This window comes from Electrona antarctica (assembly GCF_951216825.1).
Source record: "Electrona antarctica genome assembly, chromosome: 14".
In the NCBI taxonomy this organism is placed as follows: domain Eukaryota; kingdom Metazoa; phylum Chordata; class Actinopteri; order Myctophiformes; family Myctophidae; genus Electrona; species Electrona antarctica.
This window is the reverse complement of record NC_136795.1, coordinates 30,124,698-30,150,521: the sequence shown is the minus strand read 5'-3', so window position 1 is coordinate 30,150,521 and position 25,824 is coordinate 30,124,698. Positions and strand designations below refer to the sequence as shown.

At 43.4% G+C, this 25,824-nt stretch overlaps 1 protein-coding gene across 1 annotated transcript in view; it reads left to right on the top strand.

Moving 5' to 3' along the window:
- Positions 1-1,511: 1,511 nt before the first annotated feature.
- The window catches only part of LOC306937503 (retinoic acid receptor alpha-B-like), a 38,834-nt gene continuing 14,521 nt past the window's right edge, over positions 1,512-25,824 (top strand). Inside the window, exons 1-2 of the mRNA XM_079521330.1 lie at positions 1,512-2,859; positions 22,885-23,039. Of these exons, the coding sequence (XP_079377456.1) occupies positions 2,652-2,859; positions 22,885-23,039 (363 nt within the window). The 5' untranslated portion in view covers positions 1,512-2,651. The remainder of the gene's footprint in view (positions 2,860-22,884; positions 23,040-25,824) is intronic.

Below are 25,824 nucleotides of genomic sequence, written 5' to 3'. Positions count from 1 at the left end.
TAATGATTTATATGATACATTTTAATCGAATGCAATCATAAAGACAGAGTCACGTTTAAGTAGTCTAATTAGTGGTCATTATTAATGATGGCTCTTTAATTGCTTCAGTCATCAGATCAATTTCTGTAGACCTACTTTTAGCTTTTAATGGATCCTATGCTATAGTAAAGCCTGGTAAAACTAATAAACTTCCTAAATGCACCAGAATACTGGAAATTACATAGGCCTATACTCCCAGGGACCACGGCGGGCACCAGGCGCACCGGTCTGCCCCGAGTACCCACCCTTAAAAAAAATCTCCTTGAATCTTACTGTGTATAAGAAGGGGGTGTTCTAAGGATAGAAGGCCTGGGAACCACTCACTGTTCTAAAGAGTCACCAAATATATTAAAGTATTGCATAGTCTTGTGGTGTGTGGTGTGCAGCCCTTTCATCTTAGTAAGAATAAATTAGTGTTTGGTGCGAGCGCCTAGGGCGAGCGTTGTATTAGGAGATAATAACGCGCACACAGGCACACATTTACAGTCTAGAAAAACTGCAGAGGCTACATGGTGTATTAATAGTGACAGTAGTTGTGGCTATTGGTAGACAATAGACATACAGTACTGTAAGGAATGTAATAGAATGAGTAATAGTAGTAGTATTAGTAACTGTAATGGTAGTAATATTAATAATAGCAGTAGCAGTAGCCTTGTATCTGTGATGTAAGTAAATGTAGTTATAGCCTAGTACTAGCAGTGATATTAGTAGGCCTAATTGTAAAAATCACACCCATGTGAAGTGAGGGGCGCTCTTATCATTGTACATCATCATACATCCTCTAATTCCGGACAATCTGAATTTGTCACCTTCGTCATCAACGTTTGTGTTACACAATGTTTGTGTGTACACAAACACTCAAAATTATCCATTAATTTTCAATGGCATTTCATGTTTGTGAGGACAAAATGTGGGTTACATACATAGGAGGGGCTATCGTCCTTCAAAAATCATAGGCCTCGTAGCCTATACATAATAGTAATTAATAGGTAATCGAGAACGAGAACACCATTCAAAAGCAAATATAACATGATGGTGCCATGTTATATTTTGGGTCCTCAAGATAGTAAAAATAATTGTAACAATTATTTGTGTAATAGTAGCACTAATATAGAAACTAAAACAGCAAAGTTAATATAGCAGTAATAACTCTAGCCTAGTATAATTATGTCAATTGTAATATTAGTAGCAATAGCAATAATGTTTGTAATACCTAGTAGTAACCAATACTAGTAGGCTAATATAGCAGTGATATTAATAGCAGTGACATTAGCAACAGTGTTAGTAAAAGTAATGGCTCCTGATGTGCGAGTAAAATAAGTAGGTCAATATCTGCATTGTATTGAACTGGTAATATTAGTAAATATATTTAATAGTAACAGTTACAGTCTACTCAAGTAGCAGCAGCAGTATTTAGATTTTAGAAGGTTGACTAGAAGGCATGACAGGCAGCAGGTAGGTGGAGCTAGAGTGCAGATACCGTCTGTCGTCAGCGAGAGAGAGAGAGAGAGAGAGAGAGAGAGACGAGAGAGAGAGAGAGAGAGGTGGGGGGAAGCCAACGAGTGCAGGGTAGAGGTTAATACAGGACATCGACACAACCTCGTTGGATCTCTCTCTCGCGCTCTCTTAAACAACTCACTCACAACAAGAAGACAGAGAGGGAAGTTGAAACTATGTGTTGATAGTCAGTCCATCTGCCTCATCGTGAAGAACGTTCACAGACAGCGACAGACAGAAAGGAAGATATCGTCGGGAAGTTGAAGTGGAGAGAAGCGTTTTGACGGTTGTGTCCGGGGAGGGGGGGGGTTCTGTTCTGTCTCTAAACGGGATTTACTCGCAGCGTTGCGGCTCCATTCGTTCTGCCGCACAGCTTCAGTTGTTCACTGGCTGAGTGAGTGGATCACTGGATCCTCCAGTCCACAGTGATCTGCTTAGCTCTGCTCTGCTGCTCCCATAGGATTGGACATTATTATTATTGTGCTGTTGTTGTTTCTGACACATTGAAGTGTCTAGCAACACAACCATAGTGAACATACATGTGTATGCGTTTTGCCGACAAGCGCCATTGAGCTACCGTATTGAATAACCTTTTTAATTAGAATTAATATAATTTGAATTTACCCCGGCGGCATTTTTTCTTTTTTTTAACGTTTAATTCGCCCTTAAAGGACACTCGGATTCGGGCGTTCTAGTAGTGGTCACTGCCTGGTCAGAATGGACTTGTAGCACACAGGGGCACGTTGTGTTTATCCCTCAAACATAATCGCCAACACATCTTACTACTCGGCTGTTTTTGTTGTTTATCCAGCTACGGACACGCAGGCTGCAAAAAGTTGGTAAACAAACTAGTTGTTGTCACAGTAGGCTACGTTCCCTGGGAGGTCATCATTCAGGACGGACTGACTGACCGGTCACCCCCCCCCCCCCCATCTCTCCCATCCTGCGAGACGGGCTGTTATGAAGATGTGAAATCTTCCCTCCCTCTCTCCGCCTGGGCTGCTTTGATCCTCTCGTTCTTTTGACAGAAAAAAAAGATCAAAGAGGGTTGCGAGTCTCTCTCTCTCTCTCTCTCTCTGCTCTCTCTCTAATTCTTTCCCCCCGTGGGATTGGGGATGTACGAAAGCGTGGACGTGGTGGGTTTGAGCCCCAGCCCGAGCCCCAGCTCCTTCCTGAGCATGGACTACTACCACAGACCCCCGGGGCTGGGCTCCTGCCTCGGGCCGGAGAAGGGCCTGGTGTCCATGTCCGGAGGAGGTCTCCCCGGCAGGCCGTTCGGAGGGTCCCTGGTGAGCGCTAGACACTGGAGCGGATCCAACCACTGTGAGTAGTACTATAGCCTTTTTTATGTCACTTTATAACGCACTATAGATTCACTGTGGAGATGCATACATTATGTTTCTATTAACAGTGGCCGGGTTAAGGGTGCCTATAAAAAACGATACCCCCTATTTAGCTACCAAGCTCCCAGCAGTGGGACTGTGGCAGTGCACCCCAGAAGTAGAGGAGCATTTAGCACTGTTGACAACGAAGAGTGTCATTCACCCTCCATCTGACACCTGCTTTTTCAGACTGTTATCAACTTGTTGTAATTGGAAACTTGACAACAACAACACCATGACATATTATGTGTTCACTTTTAAACATGTAGTGCTTTGGAAGTGGACTAAGTTTCTTTTAACCGGTCCAAAGTAATAGATTAATCAGAGCGAGATAGGGAGAGAGAGGGGGATATTATAGAGAGAAGGGGGAGGGGGAGAGGGAGAGCATGTGAATTACTGCTCCATTTACATTTTAATTGAGGGAGCTGCCACCCCAACTGTGATTCTGGCAATGTGTCATCAGGCCCACTGTAGGTCAAAGGTGACAGTGGGGTCAGACCCCACTGCAAGCTGCACTGGAGCTGGGCTTCTCAGTGGGAGTGGGAGTGGGGGCTGCATGGGAGGAGTGGACAGAGACAGACCTCAGATGGATCTTCTTCTAGAAATCATTGTAGTACTTTCAACGGTTCAATAGCACTGTTGGCAGAGAGAAATAAGCAGCTAGGTTTACGAAAACAAGCCCAAAAGAAGCGAGGCTACTACATAAGCACTTGAAACCCATACATCTTGAAAAGAGAGAGTGAAATATTTGGAATATATTTTAAACATATTGTTTTTTTCAGGATGGGGGTCCGTGGAGAAATACATTCATTTGGTGTGTCCTCGACATGCAAATGTTTGAGAACTCGTTTAAACAATAATTAAAAACATTGGAAGCAAGCCCAAATAAGTTAGCACACTTTAAAAACAAGCCCCCCCCCCAAACCCACCCGCAACTACCAATATTTAAGCAATTTGTTACTTCACAGAAAAACAAGCCCAAAGATGCTTATAATAAGCAGACATGGCAACACTGTTCAATAGGGTCGTTTACGACACCCAGACCTTATAAAACAGCCGCCCAAAGTCACCTGATGTGACTGGAGACAGGCTGATTGAGTTGATGCCGTTGGAGTGACATAACATCTTTACACAGCTGTCTGTGTGCTACTGTCAGCTGGGCTTGACATTTACTTGTTCTTGTAGCCCAGTGGTTCCCAAAGTGGGGTCCGGGGACCCCCAGGGGTCCTTGAGGGAGTTCCAGGGGGTCCCCAGCTAAATGATAATTTGGAACCAAATGGACCCTTATGGTTCTGTAACTCTGAGAGTGTACAAATGGAACCAAATGGACCCATTTGGTTTGGTTTGGTAACACTGTACACTCTCAGAGTTAAATGAACAATACTGTGTCGAATAGTTGGGCATTACACGATTTGGTTATTTGTTCAGTTGCTGGAAACACATTTTGTTTTTATAAGGCCATTAGAGCTACTATGCTTTATGTCGGTACTCCCTCTGCAGATGGAGTAGAATAAAGATGGCAGTGCAGACTGTGCAGTATAAGCTCACAGTAGTGTCCATTCCGTTGCACCTTCTGCTCCAAATATATGTAATTATTAATATTATTGTACTGATATGGTCAACCAGAAGGTGTCCTACCTCAGGGGTGGGCAACTTTGAAGATGGAGAGGGACACTATATTTCCACACTCACTCCAGAGGGCCAATATATTTCCACACTCACTCCAGAAGGCCACTATACCTGTATATGCATACTCACTCCAGAGGGCCACATTGCATATTTCTGTTGTGGCAAAAATCTACAAGCTCAAAACGCGTCGCACTGAGACGCATTTTGAACTTGTAGATCAGCTATTTTTTCTATATTTGAATTCAAATCCTGAATAATTTTTTGCTATTTTGAATACTCCATTAAGCTACATAGACTGAAGTAATTAAAGCGGGTCATGTTTGCATGTTTTGAATTGTAATAGCAGAAAATAATACTATATCAGTATTCTGATTCTGCCGCATTAAGTGATGGTGGGGGGCCACCAGTTGACACAGGCTAAACTCTGTTGGCAGAGGCGAAGCATTTAGTCTCTTCACTGCTACATTACAGCACCAGGTATAAAACAGGCTTTAAGTGTAAGTATGCCAATTAACGGACTAAATTATACTAGGCTATATTCCCCTATAAATCACAAAACATGTTTTGGAAGTGTAACAGTATGCATATGATATAACCCGGTCCCACACATCACACACCAGTTTACATTTTTATCTATACGGTCTCTGTATTTCCTCTTGATTTCATTCGTCGGTTGCGTCAGTCGATATCTCAACATAGCCTATAATTTGCCTAACTTGGTAACTAGTGTGAGAGAACAATAGTTTGCACTGTTTGTAAACTTGCGCACAGATTCTAACCAACCCAATGAAAACCGCATCGGAACAAGCCAATGGATTACACTGTGTGTGTGTAACACATAGTGAATGTAATACACACCCCTGAGCGGCAGTGGCTCAGGGTTCCCAGTTCGAACCTGGGCTCCCCCAGAGTTAGTGTCGAAGTGTCCTTGAGCAAGACTCTGAACCCCTAATTGCTCCCGATGTGCAGGTTGGTGCCTTGCATGGTTTCCTCCAGCATCGATGTGTGAAAGTGTGTGTGAATGGGTGAATGTAATGCACAATCTCTGTAAAGCGCCTTGGATAAAGGTGCTATATAAATGCACCATTTACCGGCATATATCACACAACTGTGGTCTGTTCATGGGAACTTTTCAATGTGAAAGGTGTTCATTGTCACATATACACACAACACAGCTGGTATAGCAGCAAAGTATCAACAATCATTGTTGCTGTTGGGCAGAAACCTCTTATCTCCATGTTCGACTTTATGTGATTATTTTTTGCTAAATTAACGCTCCCTAATACTACAGCGTCACACAAAAGCATCCAAAGGAGCAGATCTGCAAGTTTGAAACACGGTGCTAAGCGGTGCGTTTTGAGCTTGTAGATCTGTTACTTTTGCTGTTTTATGAAATTGAATCCTGGAAAGTAACAGTTTTGGAACATATGAGGTTTCCACCCGACAGAGACGATTATATAGTATAGGCAAAGCGGCTTGTAGATCTTCTATTTTTGTTTTGAACATTTTTGCCTATAATGACCTGCATCAAATGGGGACACACACCAGGGTGAAAGAAAGCTGTGTCCATGTTAGTTTGTTGAGCCCTCCATGCCTGGCCTGCATGCACACACTGTGGCCCGGTTGTATCTAGAGTTCTGATCCCAATCTCAGCTTCAGCTAAATGCAGCGTGACAGAAAGCCATTCTTGTGTTGATTTGGTTTGTTTTGTTTGCTTGTTTGCGAATGTGTGTTCGTAACTTCGTATTTGAATGTATCAGTCTGGGAGGAAGAAATAGCTGGGAGAGAGAGAGGGGGGGGGGGGGGGGGGGGGGACTGGGAAGCTGGGCGAGAGACCCTCCTTCAACAGCCAGAGAAGAGAAAGAAACGGAGAGGAAGTTAAATAGAGACAGAAACACAGAGGAGAGTGCTCATAAACTATGGTTGTAAAGATAGGGAGAGGAGACACCCCCCCCCCCCCCAGTGTGTGTGTGTGTGTGTGTGTGTGTGTGTGTGTGTGTGTGTGTGTGTGTGTGTGTGTGTGTGTGTGTGTGTGTGTGTGTGTGTGTGTGTGTGTGTGTGTGTGTGTGTGTGTGTGTGTGTGTGTGTGTGTGTGTGTGTGTGTGTGTGTGTGTGTGTGTGTGTGTGTGTGTGACTGTGTGACTGTGTGTGTGTTCGTTCTCCTCCTCACTGGAATGGAGAGTGGAACAGGTTCAAGGGTCAAACTGCAATAAAAAGGCCTTCCATGTACCCAGACACACACACACACACACAGGCCAGATGGACACAGGACGGACATACACACTCAGCTATTGCTCCACCGGCATTCAGGCAGGGGGTGGGTTTGGGGATAGCTGTGTGTGTGTGTGTGTACGACGTGAGTGTGTGTGTGATTGGGTGTGATCCAGAGCAATGACTCACAGACATTTGGGAACTGACCTATATCTCTGTCTCTCCCTCCCTCTCCTCTCCAGTGTCAGCTGCCCAGTCATCAGTTCTGCACACTGACTGACCTCTGTCTCTCTCTCACACACACACACACACACACACACACACACGCATATACGCACACATTTCTGTCACATACCAACACACACTTTGTCTGGGAATGTCAGGGTCTACTGGCTAAGTTTGACCTGAGAGTGAGTGTGTATAAAGGGGAACGGAGCTGCCTCTATGTGTGTGTGTGTGTGTGCATGTGTGTGTGTGTTGGTGTACATTCACCTGTATGCGTTACACACTCTGCAGTGTCATCAGATAATTAAATGCTAAAACAGCAGGCCTGGAAAACTGCTTATTAATTCATATGTCCTAGACAGAGTCCTCTGGAAAGGTGTGTGTGTGTGTGTGTGTGTGTGTGTGTGTGTGTGTGTGTGTGTGTGTGTGTGTGTGTGTGTGTGTGTGTGTGTGTGTGTGTGTGTGTGTGTGTGTGTGTGTGTGTGTGTGTGTGTGTGTGTGTGTGTGTGTGTGTGTGTGTGTGTGTGTGTGTGTGTGTGTGTGTGTGTGTGTGTGTGTGTGTGTGTGTGTGTGTGTGTGTGTGTGTGTGGGGAAAAAAAAATCCAAATGAAGTGGTACTTAATACTTGGATAATACCGTATTGTGCCGAATATTATAAGACGACTCTGATTATAAGTTGACTCCCATTTTTCAAGACTCATTTGTGGAAAAAGAACATTGAATATCAAATAGTTTAGTCCCCGATTATAATATGACCCTGTTTCTTTTGTACTTTCCATTAGAAAGAAACGTAGTCTTATATTCAGGCCAATAGGGTAGTTACTTTAAAGTAACATGAATGAATAAAAGGTTATTTTAACCAATCTGTATAGAGCATGTTTTACAGCATAACCAAAAACATCTGCAGTGGGGTTGGAGGTGCGCTCTCTCCCTACACTTCAATTGAGAAATGTAGACCATGTCAAAGGCATCAGACTGGACACTAGACAGCTCATCCCCATGCTCCTCCTGTTCTATGTTCCCCAATTACCTTAGGTTTAGGGTTAGGTAAGCGGGGAACATAGATACACTCCCGACACTAGATATGCCGTATTAGTAGTTCGGACATTGTTGCAAACACCTCTCCATCATCAGGCGAGTGTGAGACAACAACGGACATGAAGCTTACGTATTGTAGCTTAGGTGGACTTGTATAATTAATGCTAATGTCACTTGAACCCCATCAGCCATGTTGTCTGCGGTTAACATTAGCCAAAAATAACCAATACCAAGCAAGTGGTTAAGTTGTGCAGTTTAAGTTCTTGACATGCCAGTGCTACTTAAGTAGAACAAAGTACTCTACTTTGTGCATATGTTGTCGTTACTAGTGTGCTGATAATAACAATAAAGAACCTCCTTAAGTGTATTTTGGATTGTATTCAGCTAACACGCCAACACGTGTAGGCCACCGACTGAAAAGCTTTTCTTCAGTATTTGTCTCTTCTTTGGCAAATTGGGCTAGTTATAATAGGTGAAAGTTTAAAAAACAAACAACAAATATTTCTGAAAAAAAGAAAGCAGAAAAATAGATTGCTAATTAGATGTAGCACCCTTGGCCTTTATTCACATTAGTTTGAGCGTGTCTAGTGATTTTACTTCTTTGCCCTGAATCTGTAACTTTTTACTGCTGTGCTATCTCTAGCGCCTGAATTTCTCCCACGGGATCAATGAAGTTATCTATCGATTTCCATGAATATGAGTACGTGCAACAACTAAAGGCTATAGTAGTGCTTCGGAGGCCTTATCTGGATGCCGTCTTCAGATGAGTATCGTGGCCACTCAGATTCCTGGACTGAAACGACCTGTTTTGCAATCCTGATTTGATATTGCCAACTGTACGCAGATGTTACAGATAGGGATAGAGAGGTGAAACAAGTCCACTCAAAATCTCAAACCAACCTTTAGCCCTCCTCCTCAATAATCTACCTTTAGCCCTCCTCCTCAATAATCTTGAGTACCGACTACAATCAATAATTACCATCAACTTAACTGAAAGATTCCCCCTTGTGTAAGTAGTGTTGGCGTCGTCCACGCCGCTATCTATTTATGGACTAATTACTGGTATAAAGATAGCACGAGGAAGCCCGGCTAATTTGCTTTCTGTGCTAAATTTAGCCTGGGGCTTAAATGCAAGGCAGATCTATGCTTTGTTGAGTTCCTCAAGGTCTTATCTCTGAGTGGGCTAATGTTATCAACACGTGTAAGAAGAGACCTTCCTCGGCACTCAAAAGGTCATAAACTCTGCATAGAGATGTTTTCCTCATGGTGAAAAGGGACCACATGAGCGCCTGTCTTATATTGTTGGTTATATGTATAATTTTCTTTCTTTTTAAAAAAATCTCACTGCACATATGCAATCATTTTGTTTCTCATTAAGAATGCATTACTCTAAACCAGTGGTTTTCAACCAGTGGTCCGGGGACCACCAGTGGTCCTTGAGGAGGTTCCAGGTGGTCCCCAGCTAAATGATGGACTGAGTTGATAACCAAATGGACCCTTGTAAGTCTTTAACTCTTGAGAGTGTAAAATGAAACCAAATGGACCCTTATGGCTCCATTTGGTTTCATTCGATGCTCTCAAGAGTTACATTATTGTTAAACATCTGCATTACTTAATTTACAAGAAGTCTACACAAAGAGAATGTAGAAGAATTGGTCTTTTGATCAACGTTTGCCTGTTATCTCTCCTAATGGTACCAACAGCAATACAGCATGGAATTGTGGACAAAATCTTATCCAACGAGAAGAACATATTCTTTAGTTTTGGGTCTGAGAGGCTAAATGTCATCAGGGTGGTCCGTGGCTCAAAAGCTGAATAAATACCGGTAATGGACCTTGATATGAAAAGGGTTGAAAACCACTGCTCTAAACTATACATCTTAGGCCTAGTTAGTAGAGATAAAAGGGTTAGAGATGAATGTCTGAGTCTACAGTACATACCATAACTTGTGCTGTTCGTTCTTAAATGAAAATAACGATTTCTGATTGCCAACACTAGTATCCAATCGGCCTCAGTGATATTCTCAAACACACATATTACAAAAGCAATATTACAAAGCAGGTTGTGCTTTCTTTGCAATTTGGGATCACACTGGGATTCCTGCTCAACTAGGGGGGTCACACTCACAACGCAGCAGTCTTTACATCGTTATCTGGAACACATCTTTCTAGTCTGAGAGACAGACTTGTACTTAAGGTCACGTGGTCACGCACTGCGGCTCACGGCTCTAGGCGGCTCTAATCACACACAGCTGATTAGAGTGTGTCGTGTGCGGTTCAGTCAAAGCGGTTTTGCCCCCTAAAGTGCGCACCCGGCAATGTTTGTAAACATGAAGCTTAAATCTCCTTGACAGCCGAGACTCTGTGATGTTGGACATTACTCAGACTAGGCCTACAGCGTAATGGTGCGTTCACACGGGCAGATGCAAAGATACAGTCTACCATTCATTATCAATGGAAGCCAGCGACAAAAGCTACAAAGCTACATAAACGCAACATAACACCTTTGCAATTAACACTCCAGATTTGGACCAGAAGCAATTTGTCACTGTCGGGCAGAAACCTCTTCTCTCCATATTCTAAAGTTTTTGTGTTAAATTAGCGCCCTACTTGATCATACTACAACTACAACACACAAAAGCATCAAAAGTAGAAGATCCACAAGATCGAAACGCAGAGCGACACATTTTGACCTTTGAGCTTGTAGATCTGCCACTTTTGATGCTTTTGAAGTTGAATCCAGAAAAATTACAGTTTTGGAGGTTTCCACCTGACAGAGACGAATTTCTACCATTATGACTTGGCCCTAAACATAGTTGACTAACTTAATCTTTAAAATGGTGATTCTGAACAGTAATATGAATAACACCAACTGAATTTCTGGACAGGCTGCTTTTAAAAGCAGTATAAACGTACAGTTGATACACTATATTACACAATGTTTTTGACGTCTTTTACTCTTTAGCCTATGTAGTATTTTCTAAGATAATCTTCTAAGATTTCCAAATAAAAGAAACATTGTTGAATTACCCAACAACTTCCTCAATTCGATGACGGTTGTTACTAGAAACCGAGCCGAAGACAATGACCACGTTTCCTCAACTCCAGTGTGGCCATCTGGCAACCACAGGGGTGAGCAGTGATTGCCAGTGATTTTGATGTGTGGTTGTTATATTAGTAATGAGTGCTGGTCCCATTGAGCGCACCAGTGTTTGTGTACTTCCGCATTGTTGACCAGAACCCTTGTTATCAATGACCCAACCCAGCAGCCTGTTGACCAGAACCCTTGTTATCAATGACCCAACCCAGCAGCCTGTTGACCAGAACCCTTGTTATCAATGACCCAACCCAGCAGCCTGTTGACCAGAACCCTTGTTATCAATGACCCAACCCAGCAGCCTGTTGACCAGAACCCTTGTTATCAATGACCCAACCCAGCAGCCTGTTGACCAGAACCCTTGTTATCAATGACCCAACCCAGCAGCCTGTTGACCAGAACCCTTGTTATCAACGACCCAACCCAGCAGCCTGTTGACCAGAACCCTTGTTATCAATGACCCAACCCAGCAGCCTGTTGACCAGAACCCTTGTTATCAACGACCCAACCCAGCAGCCTGTTGACCAGAACCCTTGTTATCAATGACCCAACCCAGCAGCCTGTTGACCAGAACCCTTGTTATCAATGACCCAACCCAGCAGCCTGTTGACCAGAACCCTTGTTATCAATGACCCAACCCAGCAGCCTGTTGACCAGAACCCTTGTTATCAACGACCCAACCCAGCAGCCTGTTGACCAGAACCCTTGTTATCAATGACCCAACCCAGCAGCCTGTTGACCAGAACCCTTGTTATCAATGACCCAACCCAGCAGCCTGTTGACCAGAACCCTTGTTATCAATGACCCAACCCAGCAGCCTGTTGACCAGAACCCTTGTTATCAATGACCCAACCCAGCAGCCTGTTGACCAGAACCCTTGTTATCAATGACCCAACCCAGCAGCCTGTTCCAATGTAGTGTACAGTTGGAGGCCATCGATATTGTCCTTTTCTTTTTGCTGAGTTTTGCGTGATCTGCGCAAAACATTATGTTATAATTTAGCTATTGAAAAATAGCAGATCTACAAGCTCATAGCGCGCCACCGAGTGGCGCGCTACGAGCTTGTAGGTCTGCTATTTTTGAAAAATCGTGAAAATATTTATTTCAGAAAACTGGAGGATTTAGAAGGATTTTTTTTAAATGTTGAGGTCGGGCCTAAATGGGTCAAATGATAAGGGACAATATCGGTGGCACCCAACTGTATGTGTAAGTTTGGGAGGGTGTTGTTATGTCAACGGCGCTAAAGCAAAGGTTGTAACTTATTATTTTTAAGATAAATAACTATAGCTAGCCCCTTTGGTAATGTTATTTACTTGGACCATCATTAATGACTCTCTAGAATCAAAATGGTGTCACTTGCCATGATCCTTTTGTCTGTGGGCTAATGGCGTGCATTGAATCCGCTTAAACCCTATACTTGGATGACCGGGGTCAGTACTTGGTCCCCTTTATTTTACGTTGCAAACGTGTAGCATTGTGAGCTTGTAGATCTGCTATTTTTGCCTGTTGTTTCCCATTATGGCATGCAGAGAATTTTGGGACGCTGTCACGCTAGGGTTCATGTGGTTAAAATGAAACTCGTGCCCTCAAGTGAAGCTAGGGGCTCTCCAGGGCTCCTCGTCAAAACATTTTGACATCAAGTAGCAGGTTATTAACTACTTCTTTGCTATCCTAGCAATGCAATTAAGGGGTTATAATTACAGTTATTAATATTTGATATTTCTGTAAGTGTGTGTATGTGTATGAGTGTGTGTTAGTAGCCTACAAGAATTTAGGAATGTCCCCTTAATAGTCTTTCAATTCATAATGAGTAACATACTTTGAGGCTGGTCTTTCTCATTTAAAGCACTGATAATCATGAAAAATAAAAATACACTTGTCACCACTCACCGCATTGTGACAAGTTAATGAGAGCTTGTAGATCAGCTATTTTTGGCGCGCCGCCCCATTGTATAACCGTTCTGGATATGTCAACAGTTGATTTAGGAATGATTTTATACTTGGTAGAGGGTGGATGTGAAGTTTACGTTATATCTTATCTCTACATTGGAACTCACTCTGGTGTAACCGGTTTATACTGTAGCATAATCTCTACCCTTACATTCAAACTAAGCTACAGTACGCTTGAACTCACACACAGCTGCTGCTGAATCAGGCTGCTGCCGGTTTCATCAAGATGGAATAATAACCTAGATTCAAAAAATTGAGGACAGACTAATAATGCAATTCAAAACGTCAAACGATATCCTTTGAAATGTTGTCATAGCAAGCATGCAAGCCTATATGGCCTACCTGGAACAATTTAAGAGCTCATTGTTTTCACAGCTGTTGCTGTTTTGAGAATGGGTGAGAGATGGTACAGTTCTGCTGCAATTATTACAAATAATAAAGACTAAAAGGCGTTTTTGATTAATTTCTTATTATCATATGCCTGGGCTATATGAGCAAAATCAACTATCATGTGTTTGACCAAATACTTGTATGAATGTCAAAAGTTTTGGACAATTTTAAACAATTTTAGAAAGTATATATAAATAATGATTGAAACCAGCAAAAGGCATCACTTTTGCCATTTCACAATATTACAAATCCCAGACGATCAGTCACGATATCGATGTCAATATCAATATTCATATTTCCCAGCCCTAACATATCATCCATATTCCGTTCAAGCGTACCCAAAGACTTGTATGTGAGTGAGTGCACTTTAGCTCTAGCTGTAACCTGCCCGTCATTACAGGTCCAGTCATGCTGACCAATACCCCCACTGTTCTGTGGTTGTGACTCTGTCACTCTGTCACAACTCCTTCTTCTTCTTTGGGCTTCACTAAGGCGTATGATGTCATCAGGAGGTGACCTTTCTGACTCAGTCATTTAAAGGGAAATGGGACTCCATATCAGAATGTCAAAACCTTGTTAATGGAAACGGCCCCTGGCTGAAATAAAATTGTTATGCAATAAATGAAATGAGACAGAAAGGTGAAGGGGGGTAAAAAGTGGCATGTCTTAATCCTTAAACGGATTAAGGCTTAATCTGTAATTGGAGCGTTTTGCCCCACTATGGCCTTTGTTTACACAGAGGTCAGGCGGATTAATAAATACATTCTGAACTATTAAAATAAATGACAGTGTGCGATGGGTAAATATGAACCTACCCATCAGTTTCGATATTGATTGTTGACTTGAAAAATAGTAATATGATAATATTATTTAAAACGGCTACAAAGCATTTTACATGAACGGCGGCTAGATAGATGGCGTATATAGATAAATGATCAAAAATAACAGCCAAAATAATCTATGATGATGATGATGATTAGCTAGGATGGGTTAAATAAATATAGCCATGAAAGCTTAATTTGACATCAAACCCTGCAGGTGCAAGTGCTCAAGTTTTATTATAGACAAAAGCAGGTCCCACTTTCATTGTGTCCTCTGTATGCTAATGCTGTAACCTTGTTGTCCCAGTCAACATGTACAAGCATGCATTCAAATGTATTTATGTATATACTCATTCCATGAGTTATGACAATCACTCATTTGATTTGCTAGGGGGACAGGACGTATCCATATCTCTGTTTTTAATATCATCTTCTGGTCATGGCCGTTATGTTTGATAACATAACATATCATAAAACATGTTTCATTAAAAAATAGCAGATCTGCAAGCCCCCAAACGATCAAGCTGCAACATATTCTCCTGTAGCTTCTTGTAGATCTCTACTATTTGTCGTACCAAAAAGTATATAGGGCTTAAGTGGTTAACCACTGACTTAAACCCTCTATACTTAGTAAAACGGACATGATGAGATGCAACTGTACTTTTTTCCTTTTATCACTGGATGCCAAACGACTTCACCAAAAGTAGCCGATCTATACACTCACAACACGTCGCAAGGCAATCCCTATTTTCCCCCAGAATACAGATGCTGGGGTTCAAGTTACTAATTTTGTGGTTAATTGAGGTTAATTTATGAATTGAGCCAGGGTCACTCTGTTGTGAATCAACAGGCTTTAGACGATGAACAAAAATGATGTATCAAAGTTATTATTCACAAGAGCTATGTGGTTTTATGTTTCATCATGTCCCATCAGGTAGAGGAAATATTAAACTAAGCAGTTCAAAGTGAAGCAGGAAGGACAAACCCAAAATACAGAGAGGAGAGACCCGAGAGGAGAAAGAGAGAGAGAGAGAGAGAGATACGGTGACCAGACGTCCCAGTTTTTCTGGGACTGTCTCTGTTTCAAGCAAGGTGTCCCGAGGCCCAACACATGTCCCGGTTTTCAACAGTCACTTCTAAGCATGTCCCGGCCGGTTTTTACCACGATGAAAATAGTACTTGTTGTGACGTATATATATCATGCAAAGTGCAGTCATTATAGTGTGCTTGCTAAGCACACAAATAATTGTCTCCCATCCTGATAAAAATATGCGTAATTCAATGTGTGTTTTAAAATAAAAAGTTAAAAAATAAAATAGTGAAAATGGCCAATATACCAGGCAACGTGTTGTGATCTACTATTTTCTTATAAGTGGTAAGAGTCGCGGTTTGGGTGGAGAGAGAGAAACTATCTAGAGCAGGGGTGGGCAACTTTGACGATGGAGAGGGCCACTATATTTCCACACTCACTCCCTAGGGCCATATATTACTGTCGTAGCAAAAATAGCCGATCTACAAGCTCAAAACGCGTCGCGCTGCGACGCGTTTTGAGCTTGTAGATCGGCAATTTTTGCTATATTTGAAATCTTGAATTTTTGCTATTTTTGAATTTGAATCCTGAAAATTAACATGTTTATGTCATTTCAAATGCCTTTAATTATACTTGTTTTGAGCATTGAGCTACTAATTTAGACTGAAGTAATTAAAGCGGGTCATGTTGGCATGTTGTGGAATTGTAACAGCTGAAACCAATATTATATCAGTATTCTGACATTAACCTGAGGGCCGCATTAAGTAAAGGTGGGGGCCGCATGTGGCCCCCGGGCCGCCAGTTGCCCACCCCTGATCGAGAGAGAGAGAGAGAGAGAGAGAGAGAGAGAGAGAGAGAGAGAGAGAGAGAGAGATTGCGCGTGTGTGTGTGAGAGAGAGAGAGATCATAAGAGTGATGATATGGAGGGGGGTGAGATGAGATGAGTATAAATGAGGTCAGACAGTGCTTCGGGGAACTGTTGGCTAGTGTGTCAGTGAGAACAGACCACAGAGACGCACAGTAACTAAGTACATTTACTCTAGTGTGTCAGTGAGAACAGACCACAGAGACGCACAGTAACTAAGTACATTTACTCTAGTGTGTCAGTGAGAACAGACCACAGAGACGCACAGTAACTAAGTACATTTACTCACTAGTGTGTCAGTGAGAACAGACCACAGAGACGCACAGTAACTAAGTACATTTACTCTAGTGTGTCAGTGAGAACAGACCACAGAGACGCACAGTAACTAAGTACATTTACTCTAGTGTGTCAGTGAGAACAGACCACAGAGACGCACAGTAACTAAGTACATTTACTCTAGTGTGTCAGTGAGAACAGACCACAGAGATGCACAGTAACTAAGTACATTTACTCAAGCACTGTACTCCAGTACAGTGATGGCAAGTAAACTGTACTTTAACTACTGTACTTAAGTACAATTCTGAGGTACTTTACTGGAGTATTTCCCTTTTTTTTCTACTTTTACTTTTCATCCACTACATCTCAGAGTCAAATATTGTACTTTTTTACTCTACTACAACTTTGTAGATTTGGATTACTATCACAAAACATAGACCAGTAAGACGCCCTGAGGGAGAGAAGCGACCTCGCTAAAACAACAGGTCTGGGAATGCCCATATATGGACCTTTTTTTTCTTCTTTTCTTTTTATTTATGTTTTTCGGGCCGGATAGGGCGTAAAATGTGTGCTAATTAGTCCAAGCGGGGCCTCGGGCCAGCCCAGGTAGGGCCAGGCCTTAATTTTCGGGCCTGTTGAGAACTCTAGTTTTCGCCGGGTGTGGCTGCGCTAATGACTTTGGGGCATCTAGAGTTTGAATGGACAGGTATCAGTCAAAAGAGAGACATCGAAGAGGAAGGACGGGTGGGATAGGATAAACATATGGAATGTCAGAACAGGTCAGCCCCATATATGGAGATCAATATGGTGTCCGTGAGGTCAGAATGATGTAGAGTTGCTGGCCGGCTCCATATATGCTGATCTAGGTGATGATCCAGTCTTCTCCATGTATGGCTATCCAGGGTTTGACGAGGTCGGTGTCGTGATCTTCATAATGGAGACGGCCATATATGGAGTGTGTCACGAGGCGTGACTGACGGACTGACTGACATGAAGTGTGACTGACATGAAATGCAGGTTGTCATAGTAAACTGCAACCTACGGTCGCAATTAACCACTTCAGGCCTATTTAAACTTTGGCTATTTCAAAATAGCCACTCTACAGATTTTAATACATTTTATACATAATGATACCTTCTGAAACGGGGCATTCTGCATAATGAGTACTTTTACTTTTGGTACTTTAAGTATATTTTCATGCCATTACTTTCTAACTAGATTTCAAAAGTAGATTTTCTTTTATCAAAGTCTCTTTAATAATTTTTCAAGTCACATATGACTCAAAAATAGCATACAAAAATTGTTAAATTCTTTACCCCTCTCTCCCCCCAGAGTTCCCGCTCTGAAAGAGCCACAACCCCGGTACCATTAACAATGAAATAAAAGGCACATACAAATATACATATTCAAAAATAGAAGAAATTAATCAAATATTGGACACAATATGCAAACAAATAATAATAATAATCAAAAGTAGATTTTGATTGCCGGACTTACGTACTTGTAACTAACAGAGTGCTTCTACATTGCAGTATTGGTACTTTTACTTGGGTAAAATAGTTTACTATTACTTTAGTGTGTCCATCTCTTTTCCTGATACTTAATACTTCTACTCAACTACATCTCAGAGGAAAATATTGTACTTTTGACTGTACTACAATAATTTTAGAACTTTAGATAATGGTTACTTTGCAGCTTTAGACCAATTACTGGTAAGCCCTATTTTATACTTCGGCTATTTGAAAATAGCCAATGTACATGATGACACATTTTGAAAACTGATTATGATATTTTGATGCCAATACTTTTGTACTTTTACTGAAGTAGCCTACAATTTTATTATTAGGTATTGCTACTTTTACTTTAAAATAATCATAGTAATTCTTCCACTACTGACAGAGGGAGGGTGAGAGAGTACGAAATGGGGAGAGAGAGAGAGAGTGTGTGAGGGATGGGGGGGGGGGGGGGGGGGAGAGGCAGGGGGAGAGAGAGGGAGGGGGAGAGAAGGAACAAGGGAGCGACGGCTTAGCAGAACAGTGATATATGGATGACAAACCAGAAGGATACATTGGAGAATGGAGATAGTGAAAGAGAGAAAGACAGGCTTAGTCTATACGACTGACACCATATTTACTAAATCTAAGCCAACTCTCTCTCTCTCTCTCTCTCTCTCTCTCTCTGTTTGTCTCTCAACCCCCTCGTTATCTATCTCTCTCTTTCTCTCTTTCTCTCTCTCTCTCTCTCTCTAAACAGAGGAGTGCAGTAGAGTAGAGCTGAGTCTCCTGAACTGAGGAATGTCTGGTATGGATACTAGCACATGGGGGAAGGGAGGTGTGTGTGTGTGTGTGTGTGTGTGTGTGCGTGTGTGGCGTGCACTCATGTGCCTGTGATCTGTGTTTGCGTACGTGCCTGTATTGTGTGTGTGTGTGTGTTCGTGCGTGTGCATGTCTTGCCTGTGTGTAATGTATGTGAGGTTAGAGGTGAGGGGTTGGAGAGAGAGGGGGGGGGGGGGGGGGGGAAGAGAGGGAGGGAGAGAGAGAGAGGGGGGAGAGAGAGAGAGAGGAGGAGGAGGAGGAGGAGGAGGAGGAGGGGCGGCGGCGGATGGAGAGATGCTGTTAAGAACCCGGTTCCTTGAACAGAGGACTCTAAAGTGGGTCATGGGATTATTTCTCCAGGGTCCCTTCCTTCCTTTCATCACACGACGACAGAGAGTGAGAGGAATATGTCTGTTCCAGAATAAAACCACAGCCACCATACCCCTCACCTCCATCCCCCTGGTGGCGCTGTCACCTAGCCTCGTGTAGCAATACTAATATCAACCACAGCCACCATACCCCTCACCTCCATCCCCCTGGTGGCGCTGTCACCTAGCCTCGTCTAGCAATACTAATATCAACCACAGCCACCATACCCCTCACCTCCATCCCCCTGGTGGCGCTGTCACCTAGCCTCGTCTAGCAATACTAATATCAACCACAGCCACCATACCCCTCACCTCCATCCCCCTGGTGGCGCTGTCACCTAGCCTCGTGTAGCAATACTAATATCAACCACAGCCACCATACCCCTCACCTCCATCCCCCTGGTGGCGCTGTCACCTAGCCTCGTGTAGCAATACTAATATCAACCACAGCCACCATACCCTTAACCTCCATCCCCCTGGTGGCACTGTCACCTAGCCTCGTGTAGCAATACTAATATCAACCACAGCCACCATACCCCTCACCTCCATCCCCCTGGTGGCGCTGTCACCTAGCCTCGTGTAGCAATACTAATATCAACCACAGCCACCATACCCCTCACCTCCATCCCCCTGGTGGCGCTGTCACCTAGCCTCGTGTAGCAATACTAATATCAACCACAGCCACCATACCCCTCACCTCCATCCCCCTGGTGGCGCTGTCACCTAGCCTCGTCTAGCAATACTAATATCACTGCGTGGATATTAGTCTCGTCCCTCTCAGTGTTACATTTTCTTCCCTCAATGTCACGCACCATATTCCAGACGAATCTGATTGGCTGTCACCCATTTGCGTTTGCCACTCAAAGTGCCTACTGGCCAATCACAGCGTGTCCTTGCACAAGTGCATTGGCCAATCACAGCGTGTCCTTACATAAACGCGAAGTCCATTCCCCACTCACCACCGCCGTGCGACAAAGTATAACAGAACGCTGAAGTGGTTAGAATAGAATATTAAGACATGCAAACATAAAGAATCCACACTTCTCGATTATCCGACAAGGTCATCATAGTCATCAATCATCAATATAATCATCACTAAGCAGAGCTAATGGATATAGTTGCAGCTACACTGTAGCTCAACAACCCCATGATCCCATTTCCACATCGAAAACACCTGACCTGAATTATCCACAGGCCATGCTCTCATCTCTCACTTAACCACGTTAACCCTGCCGTCCCCGTCCTGGGGCATGTCACAACAGGTGAACATTTGGCAAAAAATAGCAGATCTACAACGCATGGCATCATACGGCGATACGTTGTGTGACGCTTGTTGATCGGCTACTTTGGCACGGAGAGATTTTGAACTATTTTCTGGCTTTGACAGCACATGCATCCAAACAGAAAAGTCATCTGATTGCATTAAAAAAAATCACTTTCCCACTCACTTTGCCACTAAATTTGCCACTCACTTTATGCATGCGCATACCCTCTATGTCACTTTTTTTCTATTGATGTTATATTATCATTAAAATCGTAGTGTTTTGCCAAATATTTGGGGGCCCCACTTAAAAGGCCCTCATGTCCCACCAGTGGGGCCTGACCCACAGGTTGACAACCACAGGTGTAGTACAGTAAGTACTGTAGGTAGGGTAACAAAATGGAGGGGACAAACTAAACCCAGTCAAGTAGTGCTTAAAGCATTTTGATCTTTCCCTCAGCAGCATCTCTGAGCTACCATGTCACGTCCAGTCTTTCAGAAATACCATAGTGAATCGACACATAGCTATTATCCACTTGCTGTGAATTAGCAGCTTCATGTTAGCATTTAACCCGTTAAAGCCGGATCTGTGTCATTTTACAGTTTAGCCACTTTAACCATTATTTTATACTTTGGCTATTCCAACATATAGCAGACATACAAGCTTGTGTGTCACATTGTTTAACTAACGTGCTGCTGACCCTGTACATTGTAGTAGTGTTGACACTATACACATTCTGTACTCTGCAGGTGTGAGTCCTTTACAGTTTACAAGGCTAAAGTCCTCACCTCTGGTGTGTTATTTTATCGTGTGTGTGTGCGTGCGTGCATGCGTGCGTGCGTGCAGCCGTGCACGCGTGGTGGGGGAGTGATGGGAACAGGAGAAACGGTGGCTTACAGAAGGGATGGTGTGTGTGCTAGTAGAAAAATACGGCTCAGCAGGGGGCCTCTACATCAGGGATTGATGGTTTCTTCGGCACGCACGCACGCACGCACGCATGCACGCACGCACGCACGCACGCACGCACGCACGCACACACGCACACACGCACACACACATACTTACACATACCCTACACTTGCATAGCATACATAAGTCTCTCCCTCCCCAACACACGCTCTAGCACACATTTCCCTGTCCAGGTTAGTACTAAATCTGCACAGCTGACTACCTCTGTCTCATTCCTCCTTCCAATCCAATTCAATCCAGTCCAATGAAGCTTTATTGGCAATGGCATAGGAAAATATACGTTCACATTGCCAAAGCAAGTGTCAACTTATAACAATCATAACTAAGAAATGTAAGCACGAGTAAAGGAAATAAAGACAAAGCAACTTGTATGTCACTTTGCAACTTGGGGAAAAAAAATAGCTTACAAAACCTGGCCTCCTCTCTCTCTCTCTCTCTCTCTCTCTCTCTCCACCCCCACCTCCCTTTCTCTGTTTATGTCCGTTCACTGTGTCTCCTCTGCCTCTCCTTCCCTTCCCCCCTGCCTTCAGTCAGTCTTTCTCTCTCTTTGTAAACAGGACACTCTGTCCATGTCACCATTCTTCATGTCCTTCTGCTCCCCTGAGTTCACGTGGAGAGCTTTATTGGTGTGGAGACATCAGTGTGTGTTAACGTTGTTGTAATTAAGTAGAAACCCCCAAAAGTACAGAGGGGGAACATGTTTTCAAAAATCCAAACTGGGACCCCTAATCAAGACCTGAGGAAGATTCTACAACATTCCTTCTAAATCAGTAGTTTGCACACTTAAAAAATAGCAGATGTACAAACTCACAGTGCTGCACAAAGTGAAGCGCTTGTATTTCTTTGACAATTTCTTGACATTTGTTTAGAACCGTTATAAGTAGTGACCGTAGCTTCCAACAGAACATGGTAAACATCTAGCTCTAAGCAGCAAGTGTTATTATTTTAACCGTGGTGAAAACTGGGACAATTATTGTGTTTAATAGATATTGGCCGGGACTCGGTGACACCAAGCTTGAAACCGCAACAGTTTAGTCCAATCCAGGACGTCTGGTCGCCGTAACAATATACATTTAAGAAATGGCACAAGCAATATTTGCAAAGAAGCTTCCTAGGTAATTCTGGTATTTTGGGGGGGAAATATTGGTCTTCTCCATCTCATTACCGTAGGAAGCGCAGGACACAATCTCATCCTATGGCTGATCAAATCCTAGATTTGGCATAGATTTGAGGAGACATTGAGTGGTTCCTTGGCTATCCCATAAGACGACCCTTTATATCTGGATATTTTAATTTGTCTGTCTGTCTGTCTGTCTGTCTGTCTGTCTGTCTGTCTGTCTGTCTGTCTGTCTGTCTGTCTGTCTGTCTGTCTGTCTGTCTGTCTGTCTGTCTGTCGCTATCTATCTAATTACAAACGGTGGCTAGCTAGCTCCCTCAGGAAGGATCGTCTTCACGTGGACGTTCGGCACCTCCTTCCTGTAGTAACGTCTCCTCCTCCTCCTCTCTCCTCTTCTCTCGCAGCCATCGAGACAGGAAGCAGCAGCTCGGGGGAGGACCTGTTGGTGCCCAGCCCCCCCTCTCCGCCTCCCCCTCCTCGCATCTACAAGCCCTGTTTCGTTTGCCAGGACAAGTCGTCCGGCTATCACTACGGAGTCAGCGCCTGTGAGGGCTGCAAGGTGAGATAAGATGAGATAAGATAGGACGAGACCTTTCCTGATCCCGCGAGGGAAATCCAGTCACCATGGGCAGTCCAGCAGTTAAGATACAGTTTCGGGGCAAGAACATGTACTGTACAGCAGAGCAGTACATCACACACAAAAGAAGCACCATCAATAATGGAGTAAATATACAACTGTATAATATTGTTGCTGTTGGGCAGAAACCTCTTATCTCCATATTTATTTCTCCCCCCCCCCCCCCCATAAATTAACGACCTACTTGATCATACTACACCGTCTTTTGATGCACAAGAGCATGACATGTCACAACGCGATTTATTTGAACTTGTGGTTCTGCTACTTCTAGCTGTTTTTAAACTTAATCCTGAAAAGTAACAGTTTTGGACATATGAGGTTTCCAGGATACACCCTCAACAAAGTATGCATTATGCAGGACAAGAGAAACAAAATATACACACAAGTAGGCTAACCAAGTCAGATCTGTCCTTACTGCAATGAGCTGTTGTTACTTCAGAGCCAATTAGACTATTTAACGAGCTGAGCAGCCAACGGCGTGCCTCATTATAAATCTTCATGGCTACCGGCACAATACGGTATTTCCCCTTGGGATACATAACCATTTCCCCTCCTGCTCAGTTGCTCCACAATCTCCATGTGGAGGGGGTAGGTATGAGCTCAAATACAAGTCGTCAATGTCGGGTGGAAACCTTCTATGTCCAAGGGGGGGAGTTGCACCACTCAGTTCACACGGGTGTGATTTTGAAGAATGGCGATACAAGGTTTTTGCCTGACAGCAACAAAGTGTGTGTGTGTGTGTGTGTGTGTGTGTGTACATGCAAGTCTGCAAGATCACATGTAAATATGTACAGTATGTACCAGTATAATGTACGTATATGAACACTCGCACAAAAAGTGCACACACGTTCACATCAACACTAACACACACACACACACACACACACACACACACACACACACACACACACACACTGACCTGCATACAGTACACACCTAGATATACTTCATGCAACAATGACACTCTTGATTTTGAATGAGACGTGTGCAATTTCAGTGTCTGACAGACATGAAAGAAACACACACACACACACACACACACACACACACACACACACACACACACACACACACACACACACACACACACACACAGTCTCACACACACACAAATACAGTATATTCTGGTTAAGCTGGCCCGAGGCCAGCAGATGCAGGTCACTGCTAGAAGACCTGGATTTACTGGCTAAAAATAGAGTGACACACACATGCGCCACGCACACGCATGTGCGTGTGTGTGTAAAGTAATAGTAGTGGCGGAAAGAAAATGGGGAGAGGAAGCCATAGAGAGATACTGAGAGAGACAGATATGGTGCGTTCACATGGGCAGAGAGACAGATATGGTGCGTTCACATGGGCAGAGAGACAGAGATGGTGCGTTCACATGGGCAGAGAGACAGAGATGGTGCGTTAACATGGGCAGAGAGACAGAGATGGTGCGTTCACATGGGCAGATGGATATAGTAGAGTAGAGAGACAGAGATGGTGCGTTCACATGGGCAGATGGATACAGTAGAGAGACAGAGATGGTGCGTTCACAGAGAGACAGAGATGGTGCGTTCACATGGGCAGATGGATACAGTAGAGAGACAGAGATGGTGCGTTCACAGAGAGACAGAGATGGTGCGTTCACACGGGCAGATGGATACAGTAGAGAGACAGAGATGGTGCGTTCACACGGGCAGATGGATACAGTAGAGAGACAGAGATGGTGCGTTCACATGGGCAGATGGATACAGTCTACCATTCATTGTCAAGGGAAGCGACGTGGAGCAAATCCGATGTTTGTAGCTGCTGCAAAAGATACAAAGCTACACATTGAAGCCGAGCTGGGTTCAACTCCCAGATGCAAAGCTACACATTGAAGCCGAGCTGGGTTCAACTCCCAGATACAAAGCTACACATTGAAGCCGAGCTGGGTTCAACTCCCAGATGCAAAGCTACAAAGCTTTGTTGTCGTTCTTTTTTCTCAATCTCCCCCGTCGGCCGCCGCGCCTCCGACACACCTCACTACGGACACGACACACACTTGATGACATCACTGAGCAACAGATATACAAAGACAAATATTCTGTGATATTTGCATCTTTGCAAATGCCTCGTGTGAACGCAACAAGAAAGGAGACATACCATTGTGGATGTGATGTGATTGTTTCTGAGGGACATTATTAAATGTCAACGTCAACATGCAACACCAAGAAATATTTCACTTTGTTTTAGTAAATGAATGCCCTACTTGATCTTACTACAGTCAGTGTCACACAAAAGCATCAAAAGTGGAAGATCCATAAGCTAGAAATCCGTCACAAAGTGACACGTTTCGAGCTTGTAGATCTGCTACTTTTTCTGTTTTTGAGGGGTGCTAGCCCCTCCTATATTCAGCTATAGTGTAGATTTTCGTCTTACACAAATTGACAATGAATGGAGAATTTACGTCATATGTGGACGAGCAAATCGGTTATTTATGTCCTACACAAATTGACAATGACAATGAATGACAATGAATGGATGATGTACGATGATAAGACCACCCCTCGCATCACACAGGTGTGATTTTTTAATTAGAATCCTGACAAGCATATGAGGTTTCCACTTTCCACCCAAGTGTAAACACGCAACAGCAGGAAATATTTAACTTTTTCACACAGAGAGTGTGTGAGTGTGTGTGTGTGTGTGTGTGTGTGTGTGTGTGTGTGTGTGTGTGTGT